General features: G+C 35.9%; 1 protein-coding gene across 1 annotated transcript; it reads right to left on the minus strand.

The window, feature by feature from the left end:
* Window positions 1-733: 733 nt before the first annotated feature.
* On the minus strand, window positions 734-10548 carry LOC110717330 (glutamine--tRNA ligase, cytoplasmic-like). Its single transcript, XM_021895988.1, has 24 exons — window positions 10411-10548; window positions 9629-9786; window positions 9497-9547; window positions 9137-9208; window positions 8817-8916; window positions 8615-8710; window positions 8269-8330; window positions 7992-8093; window positions 7808-7897; window positions 7042-7194; window positions 6893-6948; window positions 6437-6527; window positions 6254-6340; window positions 5536-5733; window positions 5290-5388; window positions 3237-3368; window positions 3002-3138; window positions 2612-2711; window positions 2438-2533; window positions 2168-2268; window positions 1979-2084; window positions 1800-1889; window positions 1581-1710; window positions 734-1098 (listed from the first exon to the last, which is right to left on the minus strand). Exons 2-24 carry the CDS (start codon window positions 9761-9763, stop codon window positions 1004-1006), a joined length of 2379 nt encoding a protein of 792 aa, XP_021751680.1. The 5' UTR covers window positions 9764-9786; window positions 10411-10548; the 3' UTR covers window positions 734-1003.
* Between the last annotated feature and the right edge of the window lie 4488 nt (window positions 10549-15036).

The following is a 15036-nucleotide window of genomic DNA, read 5'->3' on the forward strand; positions in this document are numbered from 1 at the left end:
GTGGACTTTCATAACATAACAGTATGAAAAACTCCAAGCTAGAATTTTGTCAGAATCATTGAGCATTTTGGATTTCTGGGTTTCAGCTGTTGCTGTCGTCCTGGTGGCTCGATGACTAATTATCCATTTCATGCCAGCTCCGAAATGGTTATATTGACCTTACCGGAGATAAGAGTACTTTCCGTATCTCCCTATCAGTTCATTCACGATGTTTGGATCCACTTCAACGTGACCACTATCAGTTTAGTTGCATTGTTTGGATCCGGTTCAACTCAGGATACGTTAGGTGACGAGTCATTCAATTTGAATATTGTTCGTAAAAGCAATTGATGGTCATACTGTATTATGGTGTGATCAAATCAATTTAGTTTAGGCCGGGTTACTTGTGTTAAAGTAGTCATGTATTCAAATGAAACATGGAATTACAATAAGTTTATTATTGACGAAGTATTATAATCAGTTCTTCTTTAAAGAACCATAAGGGCAAACGAAGCATCAACAATTTTCTAATACAAATAGAAAGAAGAATGAGGCACAATACTTTGAATATCAACGAGTTTAGTTAGTTAAAGTCTTAGGACTCAAGAGTGGTATCCAAAACCTAATCGATCCATTCAAACTCATCCTTCAACCATGCTTTGTCAAACTAAGTGCCTTCCTATAAGCATATATCACAATCAAATTTGAAATAAAGAACACGTTTTTCTTTAAAGACAAAATTATACGAAGTATCTTTTAGATCTTGCAAGAAAATTGTCATATAGGTTGATTTCCATGTATTCTTCTCACAAGTGCCAAAATTTTGATAATGAAAGTCTTAACATAATTTAACAAAAATTCTGATGCATGTTTGCAGATCGAATATCTCCTTGTAATACAAATAGTGAAATATAATACTGTTAGACAACATCTTGCTTAACTCACAGCATTATCTACAGGTCTCCGTTTCCTCCAATACCAACAGTAAAGGAACACTCTCTTGACCAGGCCAGTCACCCGTTGCCTACTTCCCACCCTTGGCATAGCTGTCTCTTAATGTGACTGTGCGATTAAATACCAGTTTCTCCGGAGTAGAGTCCTTGTCTACAGCAAAGTAACCTAAACCAAAAATAGCAAAAAAAAAAAACAAAAAAAAAAAACAATCAGATGATGCAAGAAAAGTATTGCTTTGGAGGAGTCAACTCCTTTTTGTAAAGAGAGTTTATTTGAAAGATAATTATAATGAGATCATGAACACAAAATCATGCTTTTACAACGTAATTATTATTATATTAGTTTTTCGGCCCGGGCGATGCCCCGAGTTACTGCATTAATTTCATGATTGAAATCATTATTTATATTTAACTTTAATAGAATGACATATAATATGGTAATAGCTTAGTGGCTAACATTATATTTTTAAAACTAAAGGTCGTGGGTTCAAATCTTGTACAAGTCATATTTTTAAGCACAGACTTGATTGATTGAGAAAGGTGCCATGTGACATCTAAACTTCTTTAGAAACGCCTTTTAATATATAGCATAGATGAGTGTACAATGTTTGAGCTAGAATTGGGAGATCGGGAAGTCAATGAGCATACCTAAACGTTCAAACTGAAATCTATCACTGAGTACAGCATTCCGGAGTGGAGGAACTGCATACGCCTCGGGTATTACAACTTTTGAGTTGGAGTTTAAATCACCAAGCCAATCATCAAGCTCAGCAGGATTCTGAACAATCAAAAATTAGAAAAGTATTGATTAACTGATTATTACTGGATATTTATTGTAAATGGAAAACAAGTTCCAGCTCTAACTACCTCAGAAGAGAAAAGTCTGTCAAACAGCCTGACTTCTACTTTAAGTGGACCAACATCCGGAGAAGGCTCAGCAACCCAATGGAGGACACCCTAGGAAAAAAAAAAGTAAATAAATCCTCAATTGTTAGAACAGAAATACCCATACATGCAACTATGTAAGTATTAACGAGAGCGCAAACCTTAGGTTTCATTTTCTTCTCAGGGTCATACTCCGCACGAATTTCAACAACCGTCTCATTGTCATCACCAACTATTACATCCGTGCACTTAATGGGAAACGCATATCTGCATATTGTGGATAGAATTTGACTAATTACTTTTAAGTTCCAAGGGAATAAAACTTTAGGATTTGTTTATACAAATCTAACCTCAGCAAGACAGATTTTCCTGGAGCAAGGCCATAATAATCTTTCGAGTCTTTCATCCGAAAATCAGACTTTTCAATATACACAACATTTGAAAACGGCACCTGAGATGAAGTCACCCACACTATTATTCAGGAATCTCCCAGTAATATGACACAAGTGTTGAAGGACAAAAAGCAACAATTGAAGCAACGGCTAAAAGAGGCTGTTTTTGCTTGCATTTATTTTAACATTCTTTTGCATAACAACTAAAGAAGTAAAATTGGTGCTGACCTTGTACAAGGCTGAAGCATCGTCTGATGGAGCATCTGGCCACCTCTTAGCATCAAGGTCAATAACTTTACCAGCTTCTAGATTGGTGATAACGACCTAAAATTAGGAGAGCCTATAAGACACACGAGACAGATACTTGGGCTTAGGAAAATGATTAAAGGAAATATTCCAGACCTTCAAAGGACACAGGACCACCATCGCACGAGCTGCAGTTTTATTTAGCTCTTCTCTGACATGATATTCAAAGCGATCTAAACGAATCAAACTACTATCACTGCAGCCAAAGAAAATGGGAGTTAAATAACACACAAACAGTCAATATCTACCTTCTATCTGATTGTCTCTCCCATTGTAGAGAGAAGCCCCCCCATGACAATCTACTTCCATTGTCAAGAACTAATACCTCCCTCACAACTATTAAGAAAAAGTATTCAATAATATATGAGAGACCAATATAATGCCAAAGTAATAGTATGCAATAACAAAATTTTCAATCAGTGAAAATATTAACATAATGACCTAGGGACAAAGCAAATGCACGCAGAGAAACAGCAAAAGTTTCACCTTCTAGTAATTCCTATACCCCTAACAAAGGCATTTATTGCTGTTGGCGAAACCCCCCTTCGGCGCAAACCAGAAAGTGTCATCAATCGAGGATCATCCCACCCATCAACATACTTCTCAGTAACAAGACAATTAAGCTGTAGAGCACATTGATATTAAACTAAGTCATGTTGCTGAAACACAGAGATTTTTTATATATTGAAGTTATTAGGAATTACTAAATTGAGAATGTTACTTTTCTCTTTGACATCACAGTATTCGTCACATTCAACCGCGAGTACTCCCATACATAAGGCATATACAGGCCAAGTGCATGCAATAACCAATAATATGAAGCCCGGCGTGTCTCAAATTCCAGTGTGCAGAGCTGCATCAAAAATTGAAGAAAGTAGAAATAATATGATTCAGATAATAACATAAGAGACAGAAAAGGATCAATATTATGTCCTGGGATGAATATGAAGAGGGTAAATCCCATATCAAAGCAATCCTGTCAAAATGATCAAAGAAATAATATTCCGTGAGCATGAAAATGTGATGAAAACGCTGGTTTTTCAGAATTATTGAACAGGACAGTTCCCAAAGAACTTAAAATATACATGTTGTCAATTACGACTAGATATTTCCACTTTAAAATTGTCTGCCTGCACAGTTAATCTGCTCTTCATGAGAAGACAATTTCCATAAACCTAGGATAATGGTTATTTATCCACGGACCCAGCATCTTTAGTAGCCCGAATTAAAGAAACCGTCAGTGGCAGAGATTTCTCCACTGATTGAAATATCTTTTGTCTTCATGAAAATGAAGTTTTAAACTTCAAACACATCATGATTTTTGGACAATTTCTTTATAAGTCTCCACGGGCAACTATTATTGCTCTGGGTTGGATATACCATCAAATGATGATTAAATTATGGAGTTCATTAATTCTACAGATAAAAATATAAACATTTTCCTGTCTAAGAAATCAGTCTTTGATCAGATTCAAGGCATACTTGTCATGCCACTCTCACTCGAACTGAAACATTCATGCCTTAAGATCTTGATTGAACCTAATAGCCCTTACATGGGTGATTAGCTTAGACTTACTCAAAGAAGTGCATTCACCGGAAAATCTATTCTTATATTTCAGAATTCCAACAAGTTTGGCTATGTAAATGAATGACATTAAGAAGGACACAATATCCCACTCCTTCTGCCTTTTTGTGGTATTTGGGAGAAGAATAAGGGAAGAAGCTACGGCAGCAACTCACGAACTTCATATTGGGGCAACAAGAGCATGCATTATGATCTTTTTCCGCTGTTAGTCTTTTATTAAGGGGTTGATTGAACTACGTTAGGCAAAAGTACCAGTTGCAAGCAGTCATAATGTAGCAATCCAGCAAGCATTTCATCTATAGTAGCTTTTCAATCCCCTTTAGTCCAAGAAGCAGAGAGTTGGCTCATTGCATACCTAAGTGGTATGAGTGTATGACGTACTTCTTCGTCGCTCACCACATGGCCTATAGGTCAAGGAACTACTCAACAGCACCAAAGAACCCTACTTCTTTCTGTCAAGCAGGCAGACTACCTTAAAGGCAGTTCCAAAGTTCCTACAATGGTCATTTTTTTAGTCTAACATCGGTAGCAGGAGACATAAGGACAGCTAAAGTCAAGCTTTTTGCATCTCTGTCCTCTCAACAGACTTCGATGGATTGATGCTAGCACGGAATGAATGAGAATTAAAGATAGTTAGGATTAAAAGAGTTTGCCTTGGACTCTATTAGACTATAACAGCTACCAGTAGTAATGACAATGTCGGACTGGTTAGCATTGGCCTTTGAAAGGTAAAGTGCATTAAAAGCCTAAAAACAGTAGAGGAAATTCCAATGGAAAAACACGGCTTCTCCAGATAAAGAATAATGAATCAATGATAGCTGGTAGGGGTGAAAATAAAACAGAAGTAGGCACAATTGAAGGGAAATTAAAGAGGTACACGTACACATAATGGTCCATGACCATCATGTTTGCTAGCATGAGCAAACCATCTTTGACTTTATCAAAGCAAAACATTCTCTAGCAAATTCTAAATTACATTAATATAATTTCAACAAATACTACTATACGTTCCACTAGTCAAGCAAATGTATTGACAATAAACAACTCAACAAGCTAATCCAGAAAGGGGGATAACCACAAATTCTTAAGTAGATAAGTACCCTTAGTCGGTATACCAGAAGTAAATAGCCAGAGAGAGAGAGAGAGAGAGCGTATAAACATATAAAAAATAAATAAAAAAAGTACTTACCGAATGAGTTACATTTTCAAGAGAATCTACAACGCAGTGTGCAAAATCGTAGCTAGGGTAAATACACCACTTATCTCCTGCTTTAGGATGAGGAGTAAACTGCACGAACCCCATAAGAAAAAATAAACGAATCAAATACAGAAGGTAGGTTGAGGGAATATTATTTCACATAAGTATCACTATAAATAGTATAAAAGTCAAGTAACAATTAGTCAGGTATGTGTACAGAAACTACATAGCACTTGCCTTGATACGATATGCAATAAGATCATACATATTACAATTGTCATTTTGCATATCTTGCTTCATTCTTAGCGTTGCTTTTCCTTCCTCAATCATTCCCCTTCTCATTTCCTCAAAAAGTTTTAATGATTCTTCTACTGGTCTATCTCTCCAAGGACTATTTAACTTTTTTTCTCTGTACTCCTTTACTTCATCAGCAGTCTGCAATCCAACACTTCGTAAGGGAAATAGATACTACCTCCGTTCTTGAAAGTTCTTTATAGTTGCTATTTGCACACAAATTAATGCAATAGGTGATTGAGTGTTGATGTGGTGAGTGAGTGAAGGAAAAAAAAAAGTGCATAAGTAGGACAGAGAGTGTAAAAAAGGGGGTGGGAGTAAGAAAAAGGTGAAAAAAGCAAAAGAGAGATAGTAAAAATGTGGTGGTGTAAGGAAAAAAAAAAGTAGGAAAGGTATGAGAAAGTGAGTGGGAAGACTCTTGTCAAAAATAGATAGATAATGTAAAAGTGTGAAGACCTTCCAAGAACGGACTAAAACAGAGAAGTTTCAGGAACGGAGGTAGTACATGTCAAGCACAAAAATCCATATATGTCCAATGAAAAGACGAAAGTTTATCACAACCCAAAAATAAAATAAAAAAGAAAAAAAGAAGAAGAAAGAAAGACCAATAAGTATTCATGAAGAAAATAATAACACAAAGACAGAGGATATAATTGCAAACCTGATGGTCAACGTAAGCATGACCTCTTCTTATAAGTTCAACAGCTAGTTCATAGAGATCTTGAAAATAGTCACTGGTATAAGTTTTCTGCAAAGTTTCAAGCAGGAGGGTAAGATTCCTAGTCTTGCTGGTTTGCTCTGTAAGGAAAGCAACTGTATCGTTTGTGTGGTCAGAATACTTTACCTTGAACGGCTCCCATCCCATCCACTTGACTATCTCTTCAATATGATCAATATACTCTTTCTTTTCAGCCTCAGGATTTGTATCGTCATACCTATAGTACACCTTAGGTATATCAGAGCTCACAAAACTAAGTCTAATAATCCCAAAAATCAAGCTTTTCTCAGAACCCATAAACAGTTATACAAAGTGCTCAGACTTTCCTAGTATGCTATACAGCACAAAAGAGTTATCAAGTCCATACACCTCAAATAATGAAAAGAATGATACATAAGACAAATAGCACGCATTGACAAACATGCAGCTATGAAGTACAACATACCATAAACATTGCGAGCTAAAGAAGTAAATGAAATCCATAGAAAGTTGAAAAGGGATATATTGAAAATTACTGCAGCATAGCAGATAATGAACCAAACAGATATTTTCACAAAATTATCAAGTGACAAAGTTTTCCACCTCAAATAGCAGTGTCCACCTCTATCCTTTGCCAATCCAAAATCAACAAACATTGCCTATAACAATAAGAAATTAAGAAAAAATCATTCTTTATTTAACAAAGGGTTTAAAGGTTTCAACTAAATTGACAGCTTCAAGTTGCAAGCTACCTTGGCATGACCAATGTGAAGGTACCCGTTCGGCTCAGGTGGGAAACGGGTAAGAACTTTTCCCCCGGTTACTTTTAAGTGTTTGGCAAGAACTTCCCTGGTATTGCAAGCTCTCAAAACAGAACCATCGCTAAAAAACACTTCGGTGTGCACCTGAAAACATAAGTATCACCTTATCAATTCCTTGCAGATACAGCAAGCACATTAAGGCTTGAGATCAAAGATCTTGAAAAATAAGCAGACCAACATAAAGACGGCCGTGAATGAGAAAGACAAGGTAACTACTTTAAAATGGTACAATGTCACACAAAGGAAAAGAAAATCCTTGGTATTTTCTCCAAAAGAAGCTATGTTTTCATAGCTCTTTTTACTTCACTTAGCACAGTCATTTGCTTGGAAAAAGTCCATGCATTTGACTTAACTGAACCAATCAATAAATAAATTTTAAAAGTTTAACATTTTCTGTTAATATTAATAATTAATAAAAATGAATCACTAATGAAAACAGTTAAAATTCAGCACTATAGATAAACTCTAGGCTTAAAATGCTATCAGGTAGATATTCTTATGCATAGAAACTTTGAATAGGTAATAAGAAAAATTCTTTATGGCATGCACATAAGCCCCTTCAAATACTACACATTGAAACATAATAAGTAGGGAAGATACTGTATCATCACTTGCGCATAAATGAAACACAAAATTACTTAAATTTATAACAATAACATAGTAAAAGAGCAATGCATATTAAATACTCCAAAAACACCTTAAGATTTTCTTCCGGAGATGGAAAGATAGAAAATGGGTTAAGTTCTTCTTCAGATGGCGGAGCTGCAGCAGCAACGACAGCTTTTTCCTATACAAGACACAAGAGCAGGGTAAGGCAGCACAGTAAAATTAGAAAAGAAAAAGGAAAGAAAAAAAAGACCTATATCTCTCAGAAAACCAACCTCAGCTTTTGCAGGCTTTTCCTTCTTCTTTTTTACTGGCTTTTCATCATCTGCTGCAGTCCTTTCACCAAGTAACTCACGAAGCTTTGTATCTACCACTTGCTGCAACATATGAAACCATGATTGATAAAATAAATATTAAAAAAAACATATATATAATTCACTCATTTATGTATATATATATATATATATATATATATATATATATATATATATATATATACATATATATATATATATATATATATGTCAATATTCATATTAAGTTCAAAAATACCTTGACAATCTTTGGATCAGCCCATGGTTGTCTCTCTCTAACACGTCTAAACAAGTCACCAACTGAAAAAACAAAAGAATGAAGTATTATAGCTACTAGCTAACCTAACCTAACATGACATGACTTAGTCAAAGAAGATTGTTTGACAAAATGGTTTTTTTTAAGAAACTTATACACAAAACTGACTACTACAACAGTCCCAAATAAATGCAAGAAGCCAAGCATTACTTGAATAATACTCATTATCCCTATCGATTCCTAACACAGGAATTCTTAACACTTACATATTATACATTTAGCAAATGAGTATATTAACCATAACATCGTTACAAAATGAGATACCAACCATTTGTTTTATATCGTTGCTCCAAAATTGTTGTCTTAAGCTCTTCAAAGATTTCACCAACAGTATGCTCGATCTCTTCATTAGAAACCTCAATACCTGATCAATATATGGAGTTAATATTTAACATACATACATACCTATTATAATTATAAACCCATCTATCTGAAAAATATAAGTCAACCCATCAAGATGAGCTATTTACCAACTCCACAATTTTTCTCAAAGTCACTTAAGCTGAATTTTGCAGGACCCACACTCATGAAAAATGAGAAAGCAGCTTCTAATTGCGCAGGTGTCTTAACCTACAAAAATTCAACTGCAAAAATAAATCATTTGGGAAACAGAAGGCTTTACAAAAACATAACAGTACTAAAAATAACTTTTATATTGTAGACATCACCGTTAATTCGCTAAATAATAAACTGACAATATTATTTAAAAAATAAAGAATATTTGTGTAGCAACCATCCCACCACTATAAGTTGAACACAGGCAATAATATTTAAGATATCCAGCGCTAACCTTTGAAGAAACAACATACTCACAGAGGGTTGGCCGATGCACAAGGGCATTGGCAGGAAATTTCGTAGCAACCTGTCATTTAAATGCATGAAGAAAGGAAGAGATGATTAACATAATTATATTTCAAGCAGGTGACAGTATGACTCTAAAGATAGTAAGCAAGCCACGGGAAATTTTGACAGGAACTTTTCCCCTATATACATAAGTAAGCTCCAAAACATTTTCAATCACCGTTGAGCAAAGCAACTTTATTCAATTCAAGATACATGGAGGAAACACAGCAAAAAGCCAATCTCCGGGCAGGTTTTATTCAATAACTTGAACTATATGTCATCCTTATTTTAAAGTTAGGTGACTTACCGTGTACAGAAGATTTCCAGTAGTCCGGTCGCAACCATCTGTAACACCCGCCTGATTTCCCAGAGAGACGGTAAGAAAAAAAGACACATTGACATATGCAACGGAAACAAGTGTACAGGATATAGTTACTACCTCATGAATCACGGCCAACAGATTACTGGTAACCTTGTTGTTGGCAATTGTATTATGAGCCACTTTCTCATCTAATCCTATTTTAAGGAATAGCTCCACTGCATTATCGGAGTTCTCCCCCGTTTTTGTAGGCATCTTGATGAAACTTGGATTAAGCACTAAACCAACACAATGCCCAGAAGTAAGGTATACAGAAAATTCGGCAGCTTGGATCCGGTCTTATGCTATATTTCGCATATATGTTCTATGAATTTAAAAATTAATTTGCACCCCAACTTCCCAAAACTCAATCCTAGAACCTGAAGTACTCCATTGGCATTTGGGCCATTTGGCAACACTCTAAATCTATAATATTCACCACACTGCAATTAAAGCATGCTATTTAAGCACTATAGAATCATTAGAAAAACAAATTCAGGTATTAGAATCATTAGAAAAACAAATTCAGGTATTAGGAAAATCCCATCCTCCAAAAATATACATTAATATACCCAAAAAAAAAAAAAAAAAAAAAAAAAAAACATTTTTCATCTAACAAAATATACATCAATTCAGCAATATTCTAACATGCAAGAGGGAAATTCATGAATTCTGTAATCAATTACAGGTCTATAATAACAGCTCACTTAATGTATTAACTAGTTTTTAAGTAATTATATAAGCCTTACTTGTTGTTTTGCTTTGAAATCGAAGAATAACGGCAATTAAGCAAAAGTATAGAAGAAATAAATGGAGGGGCAAGCAATAAAAGTAGAGAAAGTGAGAGAATACAGATGAAATACCTGGGTTCAATCTCTTGAATGGAAGAGAATGGCTGTTTTGCCTGTTTTGCCTGTTTCAAGGGTTTCGCAATGAAGAGGATTGTCAGTTAACTGGTTTAATGCAAATCACATAGTGCAACCGGTCAAAAGGACTAATACTCCGAGTGGGGGTGGAATTCGGGTGTATAGGTCAGGTTTGATAAGGTCACATCAAGTTTGTTTTAAGGAAAATTTCACTTTTGTAACCATTAAAATACATGTATTTCACTTTTGTTATCTGTTTAAATTTTTATTTTATTTTACTACCACACAAAAACACCCTCGTTAAAATTTGCTATTTGTAGGAAAAGTCTGTTAGTGTAGCAGTTTGGGGCCCACTTCAACGGGTCTTTTGTCATTCTCCTCTCTTTAAATAATTGCTTCTAACCTATTTTCCCCAACGTTCTACTCTTACAGAAAAAATAAACAAAAATCAATCAATTCCCCTTTGACGAAAAACAAATTTTGCCGGAGAATTTGACAAATTCAATCAATTGCGAAGCGATTTAGCTCATATGGTGGACATTGAGTTTGAAATTTAGGGCTATTAAGGTGAGCACCTTTAATTAAGCCAATTAATTCCTTTATGTGAAACCAATTAGAAGATTAAATTGCACTTTACCTTCAAATTATTGCTGGTTAATTGTATTTCTGAGTGTTTAGGAATGATACAGAATCTAAATTTGATTATCAATTGGTTTAATTGGTAGTTAATTTAATTTAATCGAATAAGGGTTCATATCCCAATTGAAATTAGGGGTTTTCAATTGGGAAATGCATGGACGAAATTGATGGTGATGTTTGGTAAATAATGAATGTATGGATGTAATTGTTGATAAATTTGGTTGAATTACAGGCTATAATGTCATTGATTAGGTGTTCTCCCTTCAAACAGAGGAAGTGTGACTGTGGAATTCCTATGGCTAGGCTGACATCATGGACAAGAGAGAGCCCTGAAAGGAAGTTCAAAGCCTGCAAATTCTATGATCCTAAAATAGAAATTAGGGGTTGCAAGTGCTTTAAGTGGGTGGATGAGGAAGAAGGCACTGACTGGCAAAGGGATGTAATCAATCAACTTCTACTGGACAAAAAATTGCTAAAGGGAGAAATCAAGTCACTGCAAAGAGAAGTTGAAGATTTAAGTGGGCAAAGAAGGTGTTTGCTAACTGAGAATGACAACTTGCTAGTGAACTGCAAAGCTCTAAGTTCTAAGAGGAAGAAATACAACAAGCAAGGGCAACAAATCTATGTTGGTGGATGCACAGCTGTCCTAGCAATTACCATTTGTTGTGTATCTTTGATTGTACTTGTTTTAGTTGTATTCAAATGAGATTAGGGTAGTGCAAGTGGGTCAGAGGTAATGATTGTGTATTTAGATGATGTTGGTTTAAGACAACAACTTCCATATGTAAGACTTTGAATTATTATATGAATGAAAGTTGCAATGTTATTTTGTAGCAATAAAATAGTCTTCCTTTTCATAGCAGTTTAAGCACTAAAGTGCATGGAAAACATCAAAGTTAAATTCTAGTACTTAGTTGTTACAAACAATTTTTAATGCCAAATCAAAGTTCACCTAAAATAACTAGTAGCATAGTTGCAGAGTACATTAAACACATGGATAAAAGTCTAGGTACTTAAAAAACTAGTACATCCTAATTTTTTTCTTTTTCCATTTCCCTTGCTTGGTTGCTGAGTGTGTTGTTGCTGTTGTTGTTGTTGATGCCTAGGTGCTTGGGTGCAGGCTGTAGGTTCTTGGGATGGTCTCTCTTGAGGGAATTTTTTGTTAGCTATGCTCCATGGACCAGTAGTTCCACCAGTCTTTATTAAAAATAAATTTTTTAAAGAAGAAGAAGAAGAAGAATTTCCACCAGTCTTTATTAAAAATAAATTTTTTAAAGAAGAAGAAGAAGAAGAAGAAGAAGAAGAAGAAGAAGAAGAAGAAGAAGAAGAAGAAGAAGAAGAAGAAGAAGAAGAAGAAGAAGAAGAAGAAGAAGAAGAAGAAGAAGAAGAAGAAGAAGAAGTAGAAGAAGAAGAAGAAGAAGAAGAAGAAGAAGAAGAAGAAAAAGAAAAACCATCAAAATCTAACAGTTTATGCAAGTTAGAAAAACTAGGCCAGGATAATTTACATACCTTCCTAGCATCCTTTTCCTCCTTCCTCCTTCTTTGTTCCTTCATCCAATCATTTTGCAAAACTGGTTTGCATGCTTTGTTGGCCTAAGGTGGTGCTACAAGAGCTTGCATTGGTGCATTACCACAAGTGTTGGCATAATGACAAAGTTGTTCATAATTGCCATACCTCTTCTGTCTTTTCTGTGCTTTTGGTTGTCTGTCACTGCACTCAGGTGCTCCCTGTCCTCTCTCCATCTTTCTTTTCTTTGACTTTGGCCTCCCGGGCATAACTCTTACTGCTGGAGGCAGGGGCTCTTTGAGATGATGCTTCTCCCAATGCTTGGGTCCAGGCATAGGCTTCACAGCTTCCTCATATGCATACATATATGTCTTCCTTGTGTAATACACATCCACAAAGTCTTCTAGGTCCACCCTCTTGTCTAATATGCATGCAAACCCATGTACACATGGAATACCGGTTTTCTGCCAATGGTAACATGTGCAAGTCATCTTACCTAAGTCAACTAGCACTGTATCACCATTGAGCTCAACCTCATAGGAGTCTCTTCTTGAAACTTGCACTATGTAGTGCCTTGCAGCCCTCTCAATCCTCTCAAAAAGCTTAGTCACATAGGGCATCAGCTTCCCATCCATTTTCTTGGCAGCCTCCCATTTCTCATTATGCCTCTTCGTCATATACCTTCTTATCCACTCCATCTGAGTGAGTATTGGCTTGTCCCTTGCATCTCTTATAACAGCATTGAATGTCTCACAGACATTGTTCAATAGCATATTTGATTTGCAATTAGAAGAAAATGCATGCCTAGACCAGTGCTTAGCAGGAATGTTATCTAGATACACATATGCATCTTCAGACAGGAATTTTATTGATTCCATTGCCACCTCAAAGTCAACCTACCACATCAAACAAAAAATAGGAGAACAAAATCAATGTTTCATGTACCAAAACTGACCAATGTGTCCAAATTCAGCCAAAAGTAGCAAAATGAATCAAACCACTTTGAACTCAGGTGACAAGATTGACATTCAAATCAGCCCACAAGGTTGACATCAAAGATTAAGCAAGCAAACATTCAACTCAGTTTTAGCAGATTGGCATTGAACTTAGTTTAAGAAATCAATCAAAGTGTAAGCATTTCCTACATTCAACTCAAGTTTAGTGACTCACCAATGTTGTAGCCCTAGCAGCATTCCAGAAGAGCTCTTTGAAGGTTGATCCACTTAATTGAAGCTTGAAGTTGGCCCAGATATGCCTGACACAGAACCTCTTCTTAGCAAATGGGACTTGCAATTCAAAGGCTTCAAGGAGACCCTGTATTAACAATCAACACATTAGTGCATAACTACTCACATCATATTAGTTACTATATATAGTCTAATTAGGCCATATAAGCTCACCTTTTGTCTGTCAGACATGAATGTCCAACCACCACCTTCACACACATCACCAAGGTCCTTTTTCAAACACTCCAAGAACCAGCACCATGTGTCCTTATTCATTCTCCACTTCAACTGTATCCCAAGCAATTTGATATATGTTATTGTTTCCATCTTTTCCAACAGCCACAAGTATTTGTCCTAGGTAGGCTCCCTTTAGATGACAACCATCAACACCTATCAGAGGTCTGCATCCTTTTATGAAACCACTTCTCAATGGTTGAAGACAAATGTACATCCTCATAATAAGTGGTGGTTCAGGGCTGCTTTTTTCCCCTTCTACCACTATGCACACCCAGAGCAAGGACTGTACTTAATTACAGCTTTTCCATAATCCCAAACCCTGGCATATTGCTCTACAACTGACCCATAAATCACCAGCTTTTCCCTAACTCTAGCAAGCCAAGCTTTGGAATACCCCACTGTTATGCCCAAGTCACTCAACACCCTAGCCCTAAAACTTTCTATCTTCCAACTTGGGTTGTGCCTCCATTCCTCAACATACTTCTCAACAAGATACTCAGCATTATTCTCCATTGAATTCATCTTACTCCTCATACACCTATGCTTTAGCCTCAAATCTTTGATTTGCCAAGCATAACTGTTGTACAATCTTTTAGCAGCCACCTTAAAATTGCACTTTTTAACCTTATCACTACACTTGCAGCTCCCTGACACTTTGCTTCTTTTGGAATTTCACTCACACCTACACCTTCTCTTACAGAATGTGGTTATCTTATCACCACCATTGTGCAGATAGTAATACTCATATTTGTTCTCTATTGCATGTGTCCTCAAGGCTTTCCTTAAAATAGTGTTGTTGGTGAACTACAACTTGTTCACTAGCACAACTGCTTTTTTGAAATCAGTTTCTTCATGAAACTAGGGACTATCATCTTCTTCCTCATCTGACCCATGTAAACTTCTAAGCTCATCTAATTCATAACCTTCATCATGCACTTCCACTTCCTTACAACCAATGTCCTTAATTAGTTGTTTCAGTTTCTCCTCCCTTTCCACAACTACACCCTCTAAAGT

Source organism: Chenopodium quinoa, unplaced genomic scaffold, assembly GCF_001683475.1.
Source record: "Chenopodium quinoa cultivar QQ74 unplaced genomic scaffold, ASM168347v1, whole genome shotgun sequence".
NCBI classification, from domain to species: domain Eukaryota; kingdom Viridiplantae; phylum Streptophyta; class Magnoliopsida; order Caryophyllales; family Amaranthaceae; genus Chenopodium; species Chenopodium quinoa.

What these genes read in the sequence shown, in the direction of transcription:
- LOC110717330 (XM_021895988.1), bottom strand. Translation starts at nt 9,763, where the DNA reads ATGCCTACAAAAACGGGGGAGAACTCCGATAATGCAGTGGAGCTATTC. An exon ending in AGAAGAAAATGAAACCTAAG is followed by an intron (nt 1,890 to 1,978) that starts GTTTGCGCTCTC and finishes TTTTTTTCCTAG; the next exon opens with GGTGTCCTCCATTGGGTTGC. An exon ending in ACAGACTTTTCTCTTCTGAG is followed by an intron (nt 1,711 to 1,799) that starts GTAGTTAGAGCT and finishes TTGATTGTTCAG; the next exon opens with AATCCTGCTGAGCTTGATGA.